Source organism: Typopeltis vanoorti, chromosome 2 (genome assembly GCF_054136105.1).
Source record: "Typopeltis vanoorti isolate ZY-2024b chromosome 2, IOZ_Tvanoo_1.0, whole genome shotgun sequence".
NCBI lineage: Eukaryota > Metazoa > Arthropoda > Arachnida > Uropygi > Thelyphonidae > Typopeltis > Typopeltis vanoorti.
Genome location: NC_143550.1, coordinates 99,198,488 through 99,224,183, shown reverse-complemented (window position 1 = coordinate 99,224,183; position 25,696 = coordinate 99,198,488). Strand labels below are relative to the sequence as shown.

At 33.7% G+C, this 25,696-nt stretch overlaps 1 protein-coding gene across 2 annotated transcripts in view; it reads left to right on the top strand.

Moving 5' to 3' along the window:
- LOC150109287 (sortilin-like) overlaps positions 1-25,696 on the top strand; it is a 508,125-nt gene that overhangs the window by 144,291 nt on the left and 338,138 nt on the right. For both annotated transcript variants that reach the window (XR_016549652.1, XM_090406996.1), the window contains exon 6: positions 10,349-10,422. Coding sequence is in view for 1 of the 2 variants with exons in the window: in XM_090406996.1 (XP_090263122.1) it covers positions 10,349-10,422 (74 nt within the window). In the remaining variant the exon portion in view is untranslated. The remainder of the gene's footprint in view (positions 1-10,348; positions 10,423-25,696) is intronic.

The following is a 25,696-nucleotide window of genomic DNA, read 5'->3' as shown; positions in this document are numbered from 1 at the left end:
TCGAAAAAACTGCTATTGCAGTGTGACGCTACTGTCACCTCACAACTAATTCCAGTTTGCAAGATGATGGCTACTACAAATGTGGTCCAGAACAGGTGTTCATGAAGTTATTAATTTTTTTCAAGCAAAAGGAGCTTCACCAAGTATTTATAAATTGATAAATCCAAATCTTAATTCACCATGAACATTCACCATGAACTGGTTGCTGTGTGTGGCAAAAAGGTGATGTCAAAGAAGCAGATGTTTTTTTTTTGTGCATTGAATTTAAAGTGGGCCATTGTGACATTGAAGTTCGACATTGGGCAGGCAGGTCTTCATCAAACAAGGCAGAAGACAAAATTTCATGCATTAAGGGCATCATTCTTGAAGATCAGCAAGTGAAATTGCACAAGTGGTGAACTTGAATAAGCCCCACTGTTTACCACATTGTTCACAATGTCCTTGGCTTTCGAAAGGTGTGCTTCCGCTGGGTGCCCCAACAATTGTCAAAGGAGCACAAGGCAACATGCACGGAGAAGTGTCTGTAGAACCTGTTGTGATACAGTGACAAAGGCAAGGATTTTCTTGCTTGTCTAGTCATATGAGATAAAACATGGGTTCATCAATTTACCCTAGAGAGCAAACAAGACACCATAACCTGGAAACGTCCACACTCTCTCTTGTCTGCAAAAATTCAAAGCTGTTCCCACCAATTCATTCAATGAATCTTGTGTGCAATGGATGTGTGGCAAGATTCTTGCTGTACATTCATTACACAAGGAATCTTACTTCCAAGAAATTTACTTCCATGGGTAAATTGTGTGAGCCCATGAAATGTTTTTTTTTTAATTAAAAAAAAAAAACTACCAAAAAGTAATCTAGGAATCATAGATATGCCTATCAAACAAAATAATCACATCATACTGTAAAGCTTTTTTGAAAAAAAAAAAAAAAAGATAACATTGCAAAGAATAATTTTAAAATCATCAAGAAGATCATTTATCTTTGAGACTATCAAAGATTGTTATATCTATCTTTTGAGCCAAAGGCAATCTACCAGATTAAATAATTTTAATATCTTTTGATCTTTTATAAAATTTTATAATATTATAATAGTTTTATGTTTCCATGATTTAATAATTTTAATATTTTAATTTAAAGAATTTTAAGATACATATCCCTTCTGCTAAAGGCACTCTACCATCTTCGAAGTTTGCAGAGATTGCTGGTCATATATAGCAACCCTTATAATGCCAGCCCAGAACAACAACAACAACAAGAGTCTTCTACAAAGAACATAAATATTGCATTACCATTAGAACATACTCCAGGATTTGTTGGGATCACATAAAAAAAATATCTAGAAGGAAGGTTGTATACACATGGACACAAGAATATATTTATTAAAACAAATTAGCTTTATTTGTCAAATCAATATACTTGAGCATGACAATAACAGGTCATCTTCAGTGGTAGGCTAGTATGAACAAGATAGAATGTAAATATGAGTCATGTAATGGTATAATGAATAATATGATTGTAGGCAAAATAAGATCTAGTAAATTGATATATAGAACACACTCAAACAAACAATTGATGGATGATGAGAATGAGACTTTTCTTAGATTTTTAGGAAGGCAAAACAGTCATTCTGATTTAAATTAGGATGATGTAGTAGGGCATCAGTGCTCTCTTTAAATAAATGTTTGAATTTGAAGCAACATCAGTTGGGTAGGCATGTTCTCAGCCAGAAGATTTTTTGGTTGGTTTTAATCTCAATCTGTGCTAGACAAGATTGCTCATTTATTATTAGTGATATATGATTGTTGTGCTTCTTGTAATCTTTATTTCCCCAGAGCATCTAGCTTATCCAAAGTAGAAGAGGCAGTAGCCACAAGGAACTTGGTTTATGCTGAGAAAGGGAAAAAGATAATTTACCTGTGATGGAGAAAGTTTAATTGATACGAATAAATGTAGACACTAGGGGGGGGGGACTTTTTGAGGATTTTTGAAATTGGTTTGGAGATATATGAAATATAGTAAATTGGAACCTTCAGTACTGGTTCTGGATTGTGGTAAGGAGACTTGTAGGAGTTAGAAATGTGTATTTTCCCACAATGATCAGTAGACAGTGCTTTAAAGATGCCTTTGCCATTATGATGAAAGTTATGTACATAAATACAAGAATATATTAATTAAAACTCATAACTTTATTTGCCTAATATTTTAGTCTGAGACTAACAGGTCATCTTCAGTGGTAAGGTAGTATTATTATTTTCTTTTATTTTTTTGGGGGGGGGGGGGGCATATTGGTTGGTTAACCTGCAGTATGTTAGTACCATGTATGGAAAGAGATTTGAAAAAGGGAAATTTTTAAGGGGATAAAAATCCCTTATTGTTTTTCAGCCAGTATGCGAAACTCTAAGATCTAAAACTACGATCTAAGCATTTCATGCCGACGAACTATCGGTGAATCCAAGCGTAAGTGACCACTTGGTAGTACCACACCAAGGCAACTCGATGCAAAGATGGAGCAAGCTCCATCACTATTCTTGATATTTTCTCATAATGTAAAAGCACACAGCTCCTAGGAGATGTAATACTGCTTTACATTATGGGGAGAGGTCACTACCCAGACCGGTTTCTACCTTTTTTGAGGTCTCATCAGTGAGTAGCTAGACCTAGATGATATCAAAGTTTTAAGTGAAAAGAACTTACGTACCTTCGCTATACGAATGCCAGAAAGGTGTGCCCCTATATTTATATTATAACATATTATAACTAAGATGAAAAGCCAAACGGCTATTATTTTCTGGCGAAGTTGATAAATTAAGGGGATAAAAATCCCTTATTGTTTTTCATCCAGTATTCGAAACTCTAAGATCGAAAACTATGATCTAGGCGTTTCATGCCGACGAACTATCGGCGAATCCAAGCGTAAGTGACCACTTGGTAGTACCACACCAAGGCAACTCGATGCAAAGGTGGAGCAAGTTCCCTCACTATTCTTGATATTTTCTCATAATGTAAAAGCACACAGCTCTCAGGAGATGTAATACTACTTTACATTATGGGGAGAGGTCACTACCCAGACTGGTTTCAACCTTTTTTGAGGTCTCATCAGTGAGTAGCTAGACCTAGATGATATCAAAGTTTTAAGTGAAAAGAACTTACAACTTTAAAACTTAAGACTTTGATATCATCTAGGTCTAGCTACTCACTGATGAGACCTCAAAAAAGGTTGAAACCAGCCTGGGTAGTGACCTCTCCCCATAATGTAAAGCAGTATTACTTCTCCTAGGAGCTGTGTGCTTTTACATTATGTGAAAATATCAAGAATAGTGAGGGAGCTTGCTCCACCTTTGCTTCAAGTTGCCTTGGTGTGGTACTACCAAGTGGTCACTTACGCTTGGATTCGCCGATAGTTCGTCGGCATGAAACGCTTAGATCATAGTTTTCGATCTTAGAGTTTCGAATACTGGATGAAAAACAATAAGGGATTTTTATCCCCTTAATTTATCAACTTCGCCAGAAAAAAATAGCCGTTTGGCTTTTCATCTTAGTTATAATATGTTATAATATAAATATAGGGGCACACCTTTCTGGCATTCGTATAGCGAAGGTACGTAAGTTCTTTTCACTTAAAACTTTGATATCATCTAGGTCTAGCTACTCACTGATGAGACCTCAAAAAAGGTTGAAACCGGTCTGGGTAGTGACCTCTCCCCATAATGTAAAGCAGAATTACATCTCCTAGGAGCTGTGTGCTTTTGCATTATGAGAAAATATCAAGATTAGTGAGGGAGCTTGCCCCACCTTTGCATAGAGTTGCCTTGGTGTGGTACTACCAAGTGGTCACTTACGCTTGGATTTGCCGATAGTTCGTCGGCATGAAATGCTTAGATCGTAGTTTTCGGTCTTAGAGTTTCGCATACTGGCTGAAAAACAATAAGGGATTTTTATCCCCTTAATTTATCAACTTCGTCCGCGCAGTTAGCCTAGTGGCTTTGCGCTTCGCAACCATATGCCTGGGGAAGGAGTGCCCTAGGTTCGATTCCTGTCGGAGATGTGAGGAGCGGAAGGATCTTCCTCAGCCATAGCCAAGTTAGCTGGTCTTGGCCGCAGGCAGTAGGGTTTTTTCCGCCAGTTTATCTGGTGTTTTTCATCCTGCAAGCTGCAAACCGGCCCCGTGAACACACAGGGATACAGCCAAGAATACCTTGAGGCATAGGAGTGACCATTCTATCCTCGTATTTCGGTTACGAAATCCAAGCATGCTTAGAAGGTTGTGGGCCTTAAAGGCCTGTTAAAGGTCTATCCCTTAAAGGTCTATCCCATCTATCCCACCTATTGGGATAGATGGGATAGAAACACCAGTTAGAATAGAAACTCATGAATGGTAATAATGCCCCATGTTTCACTGAATTAGAGGCTATCAGGTGTGAAGTGAAGGCTAACAGGATGAAATATATGGGGTGTTGACCTTGTGGTTAATTGCTGCTGATGAAAAATTACCTTGTCAAATTATCTTGATGGGTACTAAATGGGTAATTATTATTGGTGGCTCAATTATCTGAATATTGATTGGGTAGCAAAGGAATTTCATGGTAAGAATGAATGAGAATTTATGGAGTTGTTGCTAGATAACTTTCTCAAGCAGCATGTGAAAGAAGCAACTTAAAGAAAAAAGAGTATTATATTTGATCATAGCATCAGAAGGTGTCTCAGTTAAGGATGCGAATGCTTTGCCACCAGTTGGTGACTATGATCGTGCCATACTAACCTGGGAAGTACCCAACTGTATGAATGTTCCAGTCAAGACTGGAACACTTGGATAACAGTTTGACAATGTGAACCGATGGACAATAAAGGAATGTTCATTTGGACTGGATAGGCCCTTGAAAGGAAAGATCCAAGAGGAATGTTTGTCTGGTAATCCCTTTGTCCCAAGGGTGGTGCAAAGACTGATCTTTCTAAGTATAGACCTCTCAGTATCTCTATAGTGATTGTGAAGATTTCAGAGGTTAGTAAGAACTTGCATACAGAAATATGGTGGACAATGAAGCTATACTCTGCAAGGAACAACATGTGTTTACTGGGGGGGGGGGGGGTCATGTCTGAGCAGTTTGTTCATATTTTATAGGGTTATGGCTGAGTTAGATGAAGTGAATGGATTCACTATGATGCTGTTGGACTTTGCTAAGGCATTTGATAAGATACCAGATGAGGGACTATTGCATAAACTGGAGAATATGAGATTTGAATGTAAACTATTGACTTGGATAAGTGGGTGGCTGACGGACAGGTATCAGAAAGTGATATGTATGCGGGGGAGGGGTCTGTCAGACATATGACCAGTGGTATGTCACAGTGATCGATCCTTGAACCATTGTTGTAATCTATATATATCAATGCTATTGGAAAGGGCCTGACAGGAGATCTTCAGTTGTTTGTTAATGATGAAAAGATAAGCAGGGCAATCAGAAATGTTACTGAAATACAGCACTTACAGGGTGATTTGAATAGGCTGGAAATACGGCAAATGATATTGACTGTCAATTCATTGTTAAAAGTATAAAGTTATGCATTTTGGCATGATGTGACATCCAAAGTTACTCCAGGCATAATCCTATCAATATAATATTGGTGAGATTATGTTTGGAGTAACTCACAAGGCTGGAGATCTTGGAATTATGATGGATAGAAATTGTAAGATGATGAATTGAATTATGATGAATAGAAGTGCAAGAGTAGCAAAAATGGTAAACGCAACTCAGAGGATAATTGCAATGTTGAAATGAACATTGACATGTAAGAATAAGGAAGTAATTTTGCCTCTTGACTAGGCTTTGATACAGTTGCACTTGAACTGCTGTGTGAAGATTGGGTCTCTTGAGTTCTGAGGGGATAAAGAAAGTGTGAAAAAGCTGCAGAGAAGTATTACAAAGACAATATTGTAATTATGAAATGTAGATTATGGGATAGATTGATAATAGAAAAGACTTGTATCAGAGGGATGGCCTGTACTTGAATGGATTGCCATCAGGAACCTAGAGAAATTATTTTTTGGAATGAAACTTGCTGATACTCTCAGAATGCAGACACTGGTAGACAAGCAAAAGAGGGTTGATATGAAAAAGTCTATAAACTTCTGATAGGGTGTTATAGATTATAAGTTGACTTATCTGGACAGTTCACCGGTGACAATTCTTCGTGGGAAAATTGATCGGCGACAATTCATCGCTGGAAATTTAATCGGCGGGAAAATTAATCACACAAAAATTCATCACGGATATATGTGAAAAAAAATTTTTTTTTTAATTTACATATAAAGTTATTCATATTCTTTCTTACTACAGGCTCTGTAGATGGAATATTAATTGTTACAAAACTGGGATAGGATGGTGAGGTAGAAAGAGCACCATATTTAAGAATATTTAGGGAGAATAGTTATATCCAACTAATATTGTGGAAATCTTAAGACATAGCTTTTAGCCTAGTGATTACTGTCTAGTAAAAAGAAAGGATTATTAAAGATCTCAGATTTTTGACAAAAATCAGCAGTTGTAATAATCGAGACTTATTTTTAGGGGGTAAAAGAACACCGTAAACAATATTATACATGAAAAGATAACATGAAATCTATTAGTGAAAATTAAATTTATTTGAACTGTTTGTTATCCACTAAACACGTTAAAACAAGTGTTGTGCACCTAGAAGGCATGAACGTTGTGATGGTTCTCTCTGTTTTTATTTTATTCCTTCAAAATTGTACTATTAGTCACTTCTAAGGAGCAATTATTATTCTGTTGTTATTAAAACAACTTAAAAATTTCTCTTCAAGAGGAACTGGAATCAGTACAATCCAGCATTTCTCTATCAATATTTGTAGTCCTGAAGAGAACTGTTTTGATGATCATGAAAGGAACACTTTTTATTTCATACTGTTCAAAATTGAGCTTCATCTGTGTGATAGTTTGGAAGGGGAGGGGTGAGCCATCAAAGACAAAATACAATTTTAATTCTATTATGAAAATTTTGGAAATAAAATTTCATTTTGATACATGCACCTATACATGTTTCGAATGATTAACTGTAGGGGAAAGTATCGCTACTTCAAAATTGCCACATAATATCAAAATTAACAAAAAATATGTACATAACAGTTTACCTTCATAATAGCTGTTCATTTCAATATGTAATGAACGATTCCAGGAAACCAAGAAAGTTGACATGCAAAGTTTGGTTTATAGTTTATTTGGCACAAAGACAACACAGGTCATACTGTGCCATACTAAAGGTTACAACTATACAGAAGCAGTGACAGAAAATTGTAAACAATATGTTTGTACAGAAATCTAGTTCCACAAAGCAGCATCTACAGATAAACAGAACTGTTGCAGAGGGCACAGCAACATACAAGGTCAGAGGTTATTACGGTAGTACAAAAATAGTTAGCAATATAAGTTCATACACAAAATATTCAACATCAAGCCAAGGAATGCAGTATCTACATATATGTAAAATTATAATATGCTTTTACAGCAGTAGAAAAATAGGCAAAAAGGGATTATTATACAATATGCATGGATGAAAATTAAATTTAACAATGCATTATAAACAGAATTTAGCAATACATATAAACAGAATTACTAGAAGGTACACAAATAGACAAGGTGTCTGTCCTACAGCAATACATGATTAGTCAAAAAATAAACTAGTAAATAAAATGCATATGCAAAATTTAAGTTAAACAATGCAGTATCTACATATAAACAAAATTACTGCAGAGGTTTCAGTAGTACATAAATAGATAACAGTACAGGTTAACATATGCATATACAAAACAAGTCAAGGAAAGCAGTATCTGCATATAGTAAGATTACAACAAATGTTATTATACTAATGCATAAAGAGTCAGAAAGGAATTATTATACAGCATATATGCATGAAAATTAAGTTTAGCATTGTGGTATTTACATATTAACAAAATTACAACAGGGTGACACAAATATACAAGATCAAGGCCTACAGTAATACATAATTGGTCAAAATTTAAACTAATGAATAATATGTATGTATAAAAGTTAAGTTAAGCAATCCAGTATTTACATATAAACAAGTTTACAGTCAAATGTGTTTGTACAAATTAATTCTTTCTAAAAAATTAAAAACATCATGCAATCGGCCTGAGTCTGCTAGCATTTCCCTGAGTGTATATGGCTTGGTTAGATACGTGAAACTTTTATTCCTCTCTCGTGTAAATTGTTGACACTCTACCAGAATATGATAAATAGTGAGATGTGTATTGCATTTTTCACATATGGGAGGGTCATCAGCTCTCAGTAAATAAGAATGCATAAGGTGACTGTGGCCTATGCAGAGCCTAGCAAGAACCTCCTCCCTTCTCTTTGTACGTTGACTAGAATGCCATTGCTTAATTTCAGGTTTAATGTCATATAATTTGTTTGTCAATGTTTCCCACTGATCTTATAATCTGTCTGTAGTCTGTATATGGAACTGTCAAACAGTATGTGGAGAAGGTATGAGCTGATTTAGCAGCTGCATCTGCAGTCTCATTTCTCTTAATTCTGATGTGGCTGGGAACCATCTGTTATATGAATATTACAATCTTTATAATGCTCAATAGAACCAATATAACAGATATTGTATTGTGTGTCACAGATGATTCCATGCATTTGACCACTCAAAGCTATAAATGACATAACTGTTGCTACTATTTCTAAACTGATCAAAGTATATTTTAGACTAAAAATTATACAAATTTGAACAAAACACCTAATAGGTGACATAATAGGTTGCATATACAAAATATTTATAAAACTTCTATGAGGGGAAAGGAAAAAAAAGTGGAGGTGGAATATTTAATGCTTTATAACATACTGTTTGAGTAAAGTTTGGGTAATTTGAATAAATTCTTATTTTTCCTTGAACATTCCCTGCTGTTTAATTTGCCAAACTGTTGTTTACTCCTTTATAAATCTTTACATTTTAACATTCATAACACACAAGAGTAAATCTCGACTACCTTCATACAGTAATTAATGTGAGTTCAAATAATGCGATATTCGATTTAGTTTGAATTGTACAATATCAGGTCGCATTTAATCAAACCAAAATTCAGTTAATGCAAGACTAGTGCATGTGAGATTAGTTTTTATAATTTGTTTAAAGAAGTACTCTTAACAAAATGAACAAAAGGAAGATTCCTTTAGATTAAAATACTTTTAACACAAAACAGGAGAGACTCATTATTACATTAGAGCAAAATTTTGATGTGATTGAATGACAGAATGTGGTCATACTAAAATAGGGATGTCGGAATGCCTGAATCGATGGTATGGAATATTTTAAAACATGTAAGGGAAATAAAAGATAAAACTACATCAGTTTTTTGTGGTTTGCAAACATCTACAAAGAATAGAAGTGTTACAGTGATAGAAATAGAGCATCTTGTATAGATTGAGAATTGCAGTCAAGAATGCATTCCACTTAGCATAGCAGCCGTTCAGACAAAAGTTCTAAACGCATTTAAGAGAGTGAAAAAAAAAAAAATGAAGTAGAAGAAATGTTTAATGCAGGTGTTGGTTAGTTTGACTGATTTAAAAATTGAGTTCAGCTACATAATGTTAAAATTACTGGTGATGCAGCTAGTGCAGATGAATACACAGCTTCTAAATATCATGATGTTTTTTTTTAAAGTAATCAAAGATTGTTAATACACTGATCAACAAACATTTAACATGGATTAAACTAGTTTATTCACTGCTAAACTATTTTGAAAAACAGATGTTTTCATCAATGTATGCTTACCTTCAGGAATGATTAGAATTATTTTTTTTTTGTTTGTTTTGCTCTCTGTAACTACTCTCTGACTTTGTGAACAATAAATTTAAATTGTAAGTATATTCTTTTTTATCATTTACTGTAATATTTCATTGATAATCATATAAAAATTTATTTCAAAATTTTTTATTGCCTTTTTCTGTCAAGCTTTTGATTTTGAATTTTCATTTGAATAATGCAAATTCAAATAATGTGACCACTTTGCGGGATTCATTATCTGCACTAGTTGACAACTACCTATATTTCATTTTGATGATAACTGGGTCTTGGACCTAGCCAAAGGCCATGCATAAATTATTATTATTAAATAATTTTTAATACTCTGTTAAATACATGTAACTATCATTTTAAACCTTATTTTGAACAATCTGTATTATAATTTGTTATGATATCAATATGAAAGTTGTCAGTTTTCTCCATTGTATGCAAATGAATTATTCCCTGGGGATATTTAATTTCATATACTTCTAAAAAAAGTCCTATCTTTTTATTGCATTTACAGCGGAAAGCATATTTTTCTACCAATTTTGGCCTTGAATGGACAGATATATTGCCTAATGTAGAATATGCAGAATGGTAAATATTCCTGTTTAATTTTATATTTTTTATTTTATTTTTTCTGAGAAGTAAAAATTAAATATTAATGAGAACAAATAATCAAACTTGCCATATTTGCATGTAATGAAACATAATGAACAGTCTAATAGTCTTTCATATTGTTTGTTGTCAGTGCCTATTACTTGCTTTTAACTTTACACTCTGTTTCATCATAAATAACTTATAAATGTTATTTATTAATTTTTAATGACTTAAGTTTGGTCATCTTCCAAGCAATCCTCAGGAGAACTGTTTAAGGCTTATAGACATGATTTGTTGCTCACCATTTTTAATCTCATGCTAAGAAACATCATGCAGAAACTTGCGAAATAATTTTAATAACTTATACATAAAGAAAAATCAATAACTTTCACTGATTTTCTATACCTTTAGGACTTATAAGGAATCAGATATCTAACTTTGAAAATTAAAACTATTACTAACGACCAAAGAGAACTTCATAATCATTTTTATTCTTATATTCTAATTTCTCTTTCCTTCCTTACTAGACTTTCATTTTCCTATCTGGTTTGATGCATGTGCTCACTGTCTTCCTTATGTATATTTCTTCAATAATCACATTTTCTTCTGTAATTCCTTCTCATCATCATCATCAAATACCTGCCTTGAGCCCTCAAGGGATGCACAGGATATGATAGTACTACATGAAAAATTTACATCATTACTAACTTCCTATCTACAATTTTCCTCCAAATCAGTCTGTTACCTGTCAAGACTCCAGTATCATCAGTACTTATATTTCTATCTTCTGAGTCACTTTTTCCTAAGAGAAAAAGTGACAGTTGGCAGGAAAGAGACCTATGGGTCTCCTTTTCTGCCAACCTGGCAGAGAACACTTGTTTTGCTAATCTTTCCTCTCCCATTCTGTTTAAGTAACCATACCACTTAAGATTAGCTCTACTGACACATTCCAGGATGCTGACCAAGTTCTTTCCTAATATCCTCATTTTTAATATGATATTGCCATTGATGCCATCCGTTCATACCCCTAATCTTTCTCAGGACTCTCTTATCTGCAGTCTCTAGTCTTTGGTCAAGTGTTTTAATTCTGACCCAGATCCGTAAGTTAAAATTGGTTTGAACACTGTCTTGTATACAGCTAATTTAGTGTTTTGACTAATTTCTCTCTTATTCCATATAAATTTATTCAGCTAACTTCCTACCATACCAGTTTTGTTGATTCTGTTGTCTATTTTGATATTTAATTTACAATCTTCACTAAAAATGGTGCCTAAGTAGCTGAAATATTTTAGTTGTTCTATAGGTTCTCCATTCACAATGCAGTTGATATTTTCAATGATTCTGCCTATTTTCATTCTCTTTGTCTTTTTGCTGATTTTCATACCATATCTATTACAACAGTTATTCAATTTAGTCAGGGAATCTCATGTAGACTTGTAATGGATTTATTTAGAAGTATAACATCATCTGCATAAAGCAAAGAGCTGACATTAACATCTCCAATTTTGATATCAGGTTTAATACCACTTTCCTTCATAATGTGATTCATATAGGTAATGAATAAGAGAGAGGATAATGTATATCCTTGTCTGACACTAGATTTTACATTAAACCATCTTCTGGTACTTCCTTCAATTCTAACTGCTGACTTACAACTCAAATAAAGACTAAGTATTGCTTGATATAAGGCCCCATTGACATCATATAACTGTAACGTACTGAATAGCTTCTCTCTTGGCACCTTGTCATATGCCTTTTCCAGATCAACAAAGCTTAAATACAGATCTTTGTTATATTCCCATGACTTCTCAACTATTTGTCATAAAATCTGATCCTGACAGCTTCTATTTGACCTAAATCCAGCTTGTTTTTCACCAAGCTTCTCGTCCACAATCCTTCTTAACCGTTTCTCAAGTATACTTGCATATATCTTACCAGGAACACTCAGTAGAGAAATACCTCTGTAATTCTCACATTCAGTTTTATTTCCCTTTTTATATGAGTACTATGAGAGCTCTACTCCAATCATCTGGAATTCGTCCATCTGTCCAGGCCTTCTGAACTATGCAGTGTAGCCACTGTAAGACTTTTATACCTCCATACTTGAGCATTTCTGGTTGAATATCATCTACTCCTGCTGCCTTTCCACATTTCAGGCCTTTGACTGCTTTTTCTACTTCATGTATGGATGTGTATTCCTGACTGCATCCCTGTTGAGTTTTTTTTACCACTGTGCTATCACTGCTTGTTTCCTTTAACAATTTTTCCAAGTAATTACTCCATATTTCAAGGATATCTTTTTCTCCTATTTTCATGTCACCTTTATCATCTCTGATGGCACATTTTACAGCACTCTTTCTCCATTTTTGAGCTTCTTCAACAACCTCCAGAATATCTTGCCACCTGCTTGATATTTATTTTCCATATTCTTATGAAAGTCTTCCCATGACTTTTGTTTAGTTAGTTAGTTTTACACAGTGTTTAGCTTTCTTACATTTGTATCTGTATTCTCTAAGAGCACAGTCTGACTTATTTGCCAGGAGCTTTTGATATGGTTTCTTCTTTTCCTTCACTGCCTCTTTAACTTCCTCTGTCCACCATGGAGTTCTGATTTTTCTATCCTTGCAGACAACTGCCATATGACTCTCTGGCTGAATCAGTCAGTGTTTTCTTCAAGGCTTGCCACTGAATCTCCAATGTTTGGTTCCTGTTTTCAAACTCTTATTTTTTCTTGAATAATGTTTGTGTATTTTAGTCTACAGTTGACCTCTGAGAGCTGGTCAACTTTTAATTGCTTTAAAACTTTCTTACATGTTCTTCTTTTCAATATTTTAATATTATCCTGCTCAGGACTAGATGGTGATCATTTCCAATTTCAAATTCTCGGTACACTCTGGTGTCCTGCACCAGAGAGAGAAAAACATCACTATCAACAATAACATAGTCAATGAGACTTTTCTTATTCCTTGCCTCTTCTCTCCATGTGAATTTGTGCACATTTTTATGTTGGAACACGGTGTTAGTAATAACCAGTCCATGTCCTGAGCAGAAATCCAACAGGTATTTGCCATTATTAGTTTTCCTCTTTTCTCCAAATTTTCACAAAACATTTTTGTATGTCTGACAATCATTTCCTACTCTGCTATTTAGATCCCCAACAAGGACCAACTTTTTCATTGAGTGTCAGTTGTTTTCTCTAAAGCCTCAAAAAATTCCTCCAATTCTACCTTAGTAGAACCTTCTGTGAAACCATAGGCACAAATAAGTCTCATTGTCCAGTTTCTTTCCCCATTCTGATATTTGTCCACATCACTCTACTTGAGACTGCCTGGCATTCAAGAAGATTAGCCTCGTATTTAGTGTTGAATACTATGGCTACTCCTTTTCTTTGATTTTCATTGCCCAAATATAACATTTTGTATTTATTGCTCAGAAAGATCTAACCAGTTTTTTGTCTTTTTTGTTTCAGTCACCCCTATTATGTCGATCTAGTACTTATCCAATTCCTCAGCTAACTCCATTTCTTTGCCATTCAGACTTTTTTTGCTGTTTGCTCTGGTTCCCTGGTGAAAACAACGGGCGCCTTTTTTAACCAGGTGACACTCCAACAGGCAAGAAATTCTGTCATGTTGTACCATCATTTTATATATTTGTTTCAGCCAGTAAGAATACTATTTGGTTGGCTAAATCTCAAATTGCCAGTATATCCTCGTTCATTCAGTATCCAGGTGATACTACCTGGATACTGAACAAACCTTCAGTATCACCTAACAGGGTGCACCATGAGAAAGTAAGGATTGGACATTAGGTCAGAATCCCTGGTCAGTTTTCCAGATTCCTTTAAAGGCTATGTGGAGTTCTCCTCTCAGTTATACAGCTTTGACCCTTAAGCACAACGTAATTCCTTCTTAATGTCTGTATTCATGTATGTTGATTTGAAGGCTATCCACTCTGTATAGCCTTCTAATCTTATGAAGACATTTCCTCACTCCTGACTCCAAATATTGCTTAACTGGTTTGCAAACACTATTTGTTTATTTCTCAAGACCTTTCCTTTGACATTTCCAAAAGATAGCTGTCTATATAGATCTATGAATCTCATTATCAGCATCAACATTTTCTTGTATCTACCTTAATGGAAGTACAAGATAGTCAGACATAATTAATATTTTAATCTAAAACTAGCCATTAAAATAAATTGACTCTCTCAAAAATATCATCCAATAATTTGGTCTGTTATTTATCTAAGCTAATATTTGATCAGCTCATATATGTTGATTTTCTAAGTAATCTTAAAAACTAAATGAAATTCGTCAATATCTCAATCTTCCTCATGCATCTCTGTGCCATTTATTCTGCTTAAGCGATCATGTCATCTTACATTACCTTTGTGCATTCTCGTAGACAGGCTTATACGTTGGTTATGCATTAATAAATAACTTAAGGAATTGAACAACATAGATACAAATATAAATTAAATTATACTTTAATAAATATTTCCTCCATACAGGCAGATACATTCACCAACAATCCCTCCCCCCTCCCCCCACAACAATATGGAGTGGTGAAAACACTATACAACAGGGCTAAACTAATCTGTTCTAACGATATGGCTCTAAACACTGAACTAAATCATATCCTCAACACTTTCTCAGCCAATGGCTACCCCCCCCCCCAAAAAAAATCCAAAAATTATTAAAACCTACAACCCTCCCCCCCTCCACAACAAGGATTACTCTAAATCCATCACCATTCCCTACATCCGAGGCACCTCGGAAAAAATTACCATAATCTTAAAAAAACATGACCTGACCTCCTGTTACAGGCCTTACAGAAAATTGGCATCCCTTATCCGCTCCACTAAAGACCAACCACTTCCCCTAGACCTACTTGGTGTATACCAGGTCTCTTGCAGTTGTAAACTGTCTTACTTTGGCCAAACAGGCAGGACAGCGAATATCAGAATTTCTGAACACAAGGACTACATCTGTTTTCACAAGTACAGCCTTTCTGGTCTTGCAGACCATGCTCTGGATACATGCCACAGAATACAGTGGAAGAAAGCTACAGTAATACACCATTGCAAGTACAAATTCGAAAGACTATTTATGGAATCAGAGTCAGCCCTAATAAACTCTCCAAACCTCAACAAATTTGGTTGTATGCGACCTCCCCAAATTTGGGAAGCTTACATCAGCAGACCTTGAGCCCAACGGCCAAGAACACCCACTTAGCCTGCTAGAGGGCAACATCAGGACTTTTAGGAGAACAATAGCTTCATCTCTTCATTCTCAGTTACTGTGTTGTATTGTCTACGTGCATGTGCCTTTTTTTGTAAGTTCCTTTTGAAGATGGCAATGTGACGTTGCCGAAATATCGGAAATATTTATTAAAGTATAATTTAATTTATATTTGTATCTACGTTGTTCAGTTCCTTAAGTTATTTAGTAATATCTTTGTGCATGTTCTTGAATATCAATAATACGATTTTCTTGATGTAGTTTCTGCCAATGATGCATTCTTATTAATCCTGTAATTTTTCTCAGAACTCTGTCTCATTCTTTAATTAATTGTTTTATTTCTGATTCCATTCAAAGAACTTATTCCATTTCAGTATTTAATTTTCCATCTTTGCCTAAAAGTCCAAAAAAGCGTAACTTTTCTATAGGGGTTCACTACTGAGATTGTATTTCATAGATTCGGTTTTTCTGCCACATTGCTCATTTTCATACAGAATTGGCCACAGCAGTTATTTGATTTCACTAAAAGTATAGTAAATTTGTTGACGAGAATAATGACATTTACATAGACCAAGAAAAACCAAGAACCAATCATAATATACTTTTTTACTATTAAGGCTACTTCCCTTAATAGCGTGGTGTTTGTGTGGACAATGATTTATCTGTAGGATTCTATAAATAAAAATAAATTATATATATATAATTTTATATATGATGTGCCAGCCCAGACTTGAGGTTTCATGTATTCAAGTATTGATGTTCGTTAATTCTTTTTTTTCACAGAACAGTGTAAAAATAAATGATATTTTTATATTGTACTTTATAATTATTATTTTTAAACTTTTTGTCTTATTTTAATCGTTGTAACGCTGGATCACCTTTAATCCTTTCAGTCTATCAATTTATTTCTCTCCTCCTCAAGGTCATGACTATGCTACTTCACGTGTATGTATTTTGGAATTAAGGAATTGCCTTTGGCTGAAGCCAGTTCCTTTGTTTGAATAGCTGGCTTTTTCTCACACTGATCTCTGAAAATTTATTTGTATTTATGACTATGCCATCAGAGATGGCGTTGAGGAATTGTATATCTTTCTAATACATGCAAGAAAACGTCCAGCACAACATGGAAATATCTCTAATATTTATCTCCAAGTCAAGCAACTTTTAAATCTACTATTTGTCAGTCGTGGCTACTTTTACTCTTAAGGTCACACAGGTTCTATCTTTTTATGAGAAGAGCATTGGTCAGGAGAATCAGGCAAGTTAATTGCCAAACAAAATAATTTATTCATGCTAAATCAAGATACATGTAAAGGGTAACACTGCATATACTAAAATAATCCAACCCAAAATTCACAAAAAAAAGACACGGAAATAATATAAAATTCACTTGTCTGGTTCCCCACTAGATTAATTAAAGATTTCTCGCTTAAGCTCAATGACTAATGCAATAAATACGCTCACATATAAATCAGACATGGAAGTAGTAGACTTGTGTACACTTTACATTAATTTAACTCGGACTATAAATATTATTAAGCTTGACTACTTTTACATACAATTCCCTCTTCAATATATAACATTAGCTAATTCCTCAAAACTCTGCAAACTACTTCACAATTAATTAAAAAAAACGGCTTTCCGTGTTTACTACTGTTCTTTATGCTAACAAACTAAAAAAATCAGCAATCCTTGCCATAAATTTCACATCTAGGAAAGTCCTAAACAAAAGTCTTACTTGCTACTTTGTCATCCAGTTCATTACACAAGATCCTAGAGATCGTTGACACCTTCTACTTTCTGGTAAAATTCACACACAGGCACTTTTTACAACATCGATGATACTTCACACGCGGAGATTGTCAAGGAACAGCCGTGGGAACTCTGGAATAGACCGTCACTGATAATACAAACCTATCATCGTCGGACTTCGGCTGGTGGGACGTGGATCCCTGTCCTTGGAATGGCAGGACACACAGGAAACTCCTCGTAGCGAGAGCAGGAATAGTGAGCCGGAACTGAAAAGCCTAGCCTGAAAGCCCCTTTCCATCGATTCTTCCTCCTTTTATTGTGCTCTCCCGACCTTGGGACTCCTATAGATTCAATCACCTGGATTTTCTTGGAGGGGTCTTCTCCGCCACCCTGTGCTCGCAGAGTTAAGTCGGGAAGCCCCGTACATCGTTGACATTCGCGAGTTGCAATAGCCTCAGGTTTTAGATTTTTAATCCCATCTGAGTTATTTCTTTGTCTGTACAATTTTCTTATTACAATTTATTTTAACATCTTTTTCAGGTTTATTACAGCAAAATGAGTTAAGTATTAATCAGATTACAAGTATATTAAATTGATTTCATTTCCCAAGTAAAATCGATATAGAAGAAATCTTATTCTAAATTCCTTCTATACAAGATTTTACAACAGCCTAACTGTCCAAAGTATGTGATATTACATTCACAAGGAATGTGGTAAATACCAGCTGAAGATAGGGATGACAGGTTGCCTTCTGTAGATGGTAACAGGTAAAAAATTTAGTTGATAAGAAAATATGTGGAATTAAGGTGAAACTTCAGAATTCTACCAAGAGGTTCAGAGATACTAAAATATAAGGGATTGGAGCCCTGCTGTTGAAGAATCCTTAGGTGTTGTAACATAGGAATCAGTTATTTGTTGAATTTGATGAGGATTGTAACCAGTGGTGAGCTATGGAAATTTTAACAAAGGGCTCGCATCATCGAGCAAAAAAAAAAAAAAAAAAAAAAAAAACTACACCTACGTCATCTATCGCCGACCGCCACCATTAGTATTTCCAGAGACAATCACAAACATCCATTCCCACGGAGGGATGTTTGTGAACGCTAATGGATGTTCGCAGGATGTTTATAAACAAAATAAATTTGTTTTGTTTGCGATAGAAGTTTTTATAACAAACAATCTATAAATAATACATAAATATTATCTAAACACAATAATATGAAATATTATATTTCTCTTTTGTTTTTATACTTCAAGTGATAATCAACGGTACCAATCAAGGGACATTATTTTATAGTCCTATTTATTTATATGAGACTACCAAAAGTGAATTCTTATTTTTTGTTAAATGGTAATAACAGTAACTATAATATTTTATTTAATAATATCACTTTCAAAACTATGAGACAATTTTACATGAAAAAAAAAAAAAAAACTCACTGTCTGGTGCACATTTATCCAGAAAAAACTCTCTGCTTTACAGGTTAACATTTACAAACAATTTCTTTAAGGAAATACTTATGACAACAGCTGCCACACCTTATTTCCTCCTTCACGTCTTGTGTTCTTCTAGGAGGATCTATAGCTGAGCGATGATTTTCTAGAAAAGATTTGACATAGGGGTTCGGATTAAATTCAATCAAGGGTTTCCCATTTATACATATTGTCATTAAGTCTGAAATATGTTATAGTGAGAGAAGATCTATTCGTCGTTATGATGTTATTCATCACACTAAAAGCTCTTTCGGCTTCAGCGCTGCAAACTGCAATTGTTGCCATAATTGCTTTGGCTTTTTTCGCTGTGCTGGGAATTTCGTTTTGTTACTTTCCAGTCAAAGCCATTTCCACTAAATCTCTAAAATCATTAATTTTAATTTCATATTTCAAAATAAAATTTAAAGATCTTATCTTTTTTTTCCTTCTAACCATGGATATGTAACTTCTTCCATACTCCATGTTTCAGGATAACATACATTTAAAATGTTTTTGAGTTCTTCATCTTCCAAATCCTCATAATTTTCATTGTTAAGTTTAAAATTTCTTTGCTGCATTAATCTATCCTTGAAAGACATTATGATAGAGTTTAGTAATGTTTCTCGCGGTAGTTTGTGAAATCTGATTTTGCTTTCAGTTGCTATTCCTTCAAATTGTTGTGATTTTAACATGGTATCAATTTACAAGAACCTACAGAATTTTTAAAATCATTAATTGCATTAATTGTTCATATGATTAAGGAGTTAGCCCTTATAATACGTATATTGCGACTTTGTAGAGCTTCTGACAGATATGATAATTCCTGTAGGATATCAATCATTAATGCTAGATGTTTTAATAATTCAAATTGAGAAGTCGGTTTTTAAAAAGCCCTTATATTTATCGTTCAATGCAAAATGCTTGCATAAAGCTGGGTAATTTCTCCACTCAGCAAGAGCCGTTCGTAAACTGCAAGCTGCCCATCGTGGTCCAAACACACGGCCGATCTTTAAAATTTCGATGCCAAGGTCTTTTGCAATCGTATTTAATTCTCGTTGATGTGTTGGCAATTGATGATGAAAAGCATATAATTTATCCATAAATATTTCAAAATAATTTATTTCTTTATTGTTTTTTATCGAATCGTCTAATGCTAATTGTAAACGATGAGCTACGCAATGCCAAATCACAATGTTGGGAAATTTTTGTAGAAGTTTGATTGCAAAACCTGATTTGTTTCCTGGCATTACACTAGCTCCATCAGAACAAACTGCAATAAGATGATTTTTTAAATTGTTATCAGAAAATCCATACGAATTTAAAGTAGCATGTATACATTCCCACAGTGGTATTTTCTAGTTCTGCAAGATCTACAAAAATCATACATGGTTCAGTGAGCTCAACTTGTATGTGAATAACTAAAACACTTTTTCTATAATAGCAGATGAATTGACAACATTATTGATTTGTCTGCTATTATAGAAATTTTGCATTTTTTTTCTATTATTTTGGACAATATTTCTTATTTTATTTGTTTAGAAAAATGTTCAACTATTCTAATTCACGAGACTCCAGAATGCAATGATAATCCTAGAACAATACCATTTTTAATTTGGAGATCGATTAAATCTGGCAAATCAGACATTGGTCGGTTTCTCTTCACCAAACTATAAACAGAATTAAACATTTTTGAAGTTATCAAAATTTCTTTTTCATTTAGTTTGTAAATTAAATTTGGTAATATAGATTTGCAACATTCTTCATTTATTTTTATGATTTTATTATGAGCAAATGATTCATTATGTTTGGATAACTTTTTATGCAGAGATGCAGTTCTTGAGTCTGTAGTGTTTCCATTCGGTTCCATTTTCATTTCTACCCATTCCTTTGATGATAAAACAACTTTTTTCTCCTTCAACACTTAAGTCGTTTTTATATTTTGAGCAAACACGACATCCTAATTTATCATTTTTAACTTCTAACCACTTATACATACTGCGATTAGAAAAACGATTCTTGCTTCTCGTTCCAGCAATCAGGTAAATTATTTTCTTTTTCTCCTCCAACTTGTTGTATATTCATTGAATCAATGTGCATATTATCTTCAAACTTCATCTTTGACTTCATTTTCAACAGCAGTAGAATCAGCAGAATCACTTTTCATTATTTTTTTTTCCAAAAAAAATTTAATATAATAAATTTCACTGTATTTTCATGTTTCACGGGTAAAAATACTTTTACAATTATAAAAATAAAATTTGCTGAATCTACAGTTTTTAAATTTATTATTATTTTGAAATTTTAAACACAAACAACTGTTATACATCAGTGTACTGGGGAACACAAAACTAATGTCCAGTGGAACAACCTGCTGATGACAGTTTTACGAACATCTGATTGTCTAGTGGTTTTACTGTATGATTGCATATTTATTTTCAAACTTTCATTATAGAGGAGTTGAAACAATAATTCCAAATAATCTATACACAGCCGAATAGACTGATTTTTGTTAGGTTACCAAACGAGTTTGTGGCTTAATATATTTCAAAAAATTATGTTTTTTTTTTTAAATAAAAAGTAAAGAAGAAGAAAAAGGGGTCGCAAATTTGAGAAAAATTTAACAAAGGGCTCGCGCGAGCCCGTTATAGCTCACCACTGGTTGTAACCATTTAATTCCATTCAGTTTTGATAATGAAAAGTTCTTGTAAGCTTGAGGGAGAGGAGCATACGTTATGCTCTCTTAATTAATGACAACATCAGTTTTTGAGAGATGTGATGAACAGACTTTGATATTTGCCAGTAAAAGTACATCATCATCATCATACGTATCAAGGATTTAGGCCTAGTATGGCCTGTTCCGGCCTTAGAAGTCATCGTTAAAGAGGACGTCCTGGTTTTCTTTTTCCTAATGGCTTGTACTTTAAGGCTTGTTTTGGTAATCTTTCTGTTTTCATTCTTTGAACGTGTTCCATCCATCTATGTTTATATTTTTTAATTTTTTCAATTACTGGTTCTTGGTTTAATTCTTTCATAATATCTTCGTTTCTTTTGTGATCAAATAGGGTATACTTTGCAGTTTTTCTCATAAACTTCATTTCTGCTGTTGTTAATCTTTGTTTGTCTTTTTGTCCAGATTTCGCTTCCATACATTAAGACTGGTAGGGCTAATGTATTGTATACTTTTAGCCTGGTTTGTTTTTGAACTAGGTTTGGTTTAAATATAGAGTTAATTACTCCTGTTATTTTTAAATATTTTGCAATTTTTATGTTTATATCTTTTTCTTTTTCATAAGTGATCATACATCCTAGGTAGTTAAATGAATTCACCTGTTCTAAGATCTTGTTATCTAATACTATTTTAGTTCTTGCTGGATCTTGTCCTTTAAAGGCCATAGTTTTTGATTTTTCCGTTGATATTATCATACCATAATCTTTGGATATCTCATTTAGATTTAAAATAGCTTTCTGTAAGTTATCTTCAGAATTTGTAATTATTATTTGGTCATCTGCAAAGAAAAGAGTGTTAAGTTAACTGTAGGTGAAAGTTTAATTCCTTGATGTAAATTTTTACTCCATTTTATTATTATTTCATTTAAGTAGATATTAAAAAGAGTTGCTGAGACGGGACATCCCTGTCGGACCCCTTGGTTTATCTCTCTTGTATATGATAGCTCATGATTTAATCTTATTTGTATTTGATTATTTTCATATATACTTGTGACAGCTTTTAGGATATTATTTGGTATTTGTCTTTCTTTTAATATGTTAAATAATATGTTTCTTTTAACTTTGTCAAATGCTTTTTCAAAGTCAATAAATGCAATATGTGTTTCTAAATTATATTCTCTTCTTTTCTCTATTATTAATTTTAGGCAGAAGGCTGGGTCTATACATGATCGTCCTTTTCTAAATCCATTTTGTACCTCTAGAATAAAGTTTTCGGAATATTTCATTAGTTTGTTATTTAAGATTCTGCTGTATATTTTGTAACATGAATTTAGTATACTGATACCTCTATAGTTTTTAGGGTCATCTCTATTAACTTTCTTAAAGATAGGAATCACAATTGCTTTTTTCCATTCTATTGGGGGGATACCAGTTGAGTAAATTTTATTTAAAAATAATAAGAGTCTTCCTTTGAATCTTGTTCCTGTTTATTTATATAGTTCTGAACCTAGCTTATCTTCTCCAGGTGATTTTCCGTTTCTTGTTTCTTTCAGGCTGATTTCTAATTCTTCTTCAGTTATTTCCTTTTCATTTTCGTTAATTGTTTGCCAGTTGTCTTTTTTAAAATATTTGTCTGTCCACAGTTCTGTGTAGTAATTTAGAAATTCTTCTCATTTCAATTCAGTGTTTAATTTTATGTTTTCTTTGGTATCTGCATTTAGGTGTTTCAAAATCTTATATACATTGGGTCTTATTTTATATAAATCATGTTCTAAATTAGAAACAAATTTATTCCATGATTCTCTATGTCTTTTTCTGACTTCTCTTTTAGCTATGGCTCTTATTCTTTTATATTCTATTTCATCTTCTAATCTTTTACTGCTTAACCATTTGTGATAGGCTTCTTTTTTCTTTTTGATTATTTCTTTGATTGTATCATCCCAGATCTTCAGTTTTTTTCTTTTATTGAATTTTTTGGTCTTTCCTAAGCTTTCATTTGCTGCTGCATTTAGTATCATTTTTATATTAAGCCATTCTATTTCTATTTCTTCATTTTGTTTTATTTTATCTAGATACTGGTTAATTCTTTGTTCATATAGCCATTGTACATTTGTGTCATTCAATAGTCTAGTTTTATAAACAAATGTTTCAATATTTCTTTCTGTTCTTGTTACTTGTAGCCATTTAGGTGGTAATCTTAATTTTATTTTAACAAGGAAGTGGTCACTGCTTATTTCATATCCTCTGTGAACTCTAACATCTAGTGAAAATTTTGATGTCTTTTCATTTAATATGAAGTAATCTATTATTGATTTCCATCCTCTTGCTGCCCAAGTATATTTATGTATGTATGTTTATAGAAGGAATTCATTATTTTTGGGTTATTATAAACTACAAAGTCGATCAATTTTTTACCATTTCTGTTTAGAGTGTGTTCTCCATGTATTCCTATATTATTATTAATTTTTGTGTTTCCAATTCTTGCATTTAAGTCTCCTGCTAAAATTATGTAATCATTTTTATTTATTTTATTATATATGTTTTGTAGCTGATTATTAAAATCAATATTATCCTGTTCTCTTCCTTCTTCTGGGGCATATAAACCAATTATTTTTAAATAGCCTCTATCTATTTTTATTCTAGCTTCTATTATTCTTTTATTCCATAATTTATAATGTTTTAACTGTTTTGAAAGGGAGTTATGAATCCAAATCATGACTTCTGCTTGTGCTCTTTGGTCTCTGTCGACTCCACTGTATATCACATTAAAATTTTCAGTTCTCATAGTTCCTTTTAATTTCTTTTTTGTTTCAGTGATTACTGCTATTTTAAAGTTTCTTTCGTTTAATAACTGGTCTAATTCTATTTCTTTATATGCTATTCCTCTTACATTCCAGTTTGCTATGTGTATTATATTTTGTCGTTTCCATTTTCGTTTTCCCTTTTCCATTCCAGGGTCGTTTCCCATAGATTCAATCCGATTATCTTTTTCTGTCAGCTTACAAGTATGGTTATGTTCTCCATGTCAGGGGGATTAGCCTGACGATGGAATAGTTCAGTGGTAGGGCTGCTACCTTAAGGCTTCTGAACTTGCCTTCTTCCGAATTTAAACCGATAGGAGGAATAGGGTATATTGAAGGGTAAAGGGTAGATTATAGAAGAAATATAGTAAGGTTTATAGAGAGGACATAGTTGTAAGGCCAGAAATGAAAAGACCCCATGGCCCTCGAGTACTCTAATAGCACAAGGGTCATAAAGTAAGAAAAGTTGGCTGATAAGGTCTTATAGGAAAGATTAAAGTAAGTGGGTCTTCCTCAAAGTAGAAGAAGGAGAGGATAGATCCAGCTAGTTGTCCATGGGAGTGCCGCTTCCCTTACAATCAAGATGATTGCCCCTTATGGCCCTGTTGGTCCACGAGTCCTTATTCCCGTTATAGCTCACCACTGGTTGTAACCATTTAATTCCATTTAGTTTTGATAATGAAAAGTTCTTGTAAGCTTGAGGGAGAGGAGTATACGTTATGCTCTCTTAATTAATGACAACATCAGTTTTTGAGAGATGTGATGAACAGACTTTGATATTTGCCAGTAAAAGTACATTTTCAATAAACACTTGGAGATCCTGCTCATGCAGCTTCTGGTACTTTGTCAAATAACCAGTATTTATGTCTTGTCTATTCTTGTATGTGTTTTCTTTTTTACAGATTGATCTCCATCCATTTCCACTCTCTAATTGAAAACACCTTCTCTTATCAAATGACTGAAATAATCCTTGCTGGAACGAGAACCTTCATTCTAACTCCATGCAAAACACTCGACCACTTTCCCTGTCTTGGTTTTCCAGCAGATTTGTCAGAGCAGTCTAACATAAAAATTAGCATTACCTTTTGGTATCCATCACTCAACTCTCTCCTCATGTTTTCTGTGCTACCAGAGATGCTGTATGCCCTGTCTCATAAAATTTTAATTATTTGTAATTTTTGTGTGGGGGTGGCGATGAGATGAAGCATGAGGGTATCTTACAGTGTGGGTTGGTGTTCTGTATACAGAATAAGTGAACTTGTTTTCTATGAAGACCTCTAAGGGAATATATCTGGAAATGGCAGTGACTGGTGTTTGTGTTTCAGATGATGTTTATAT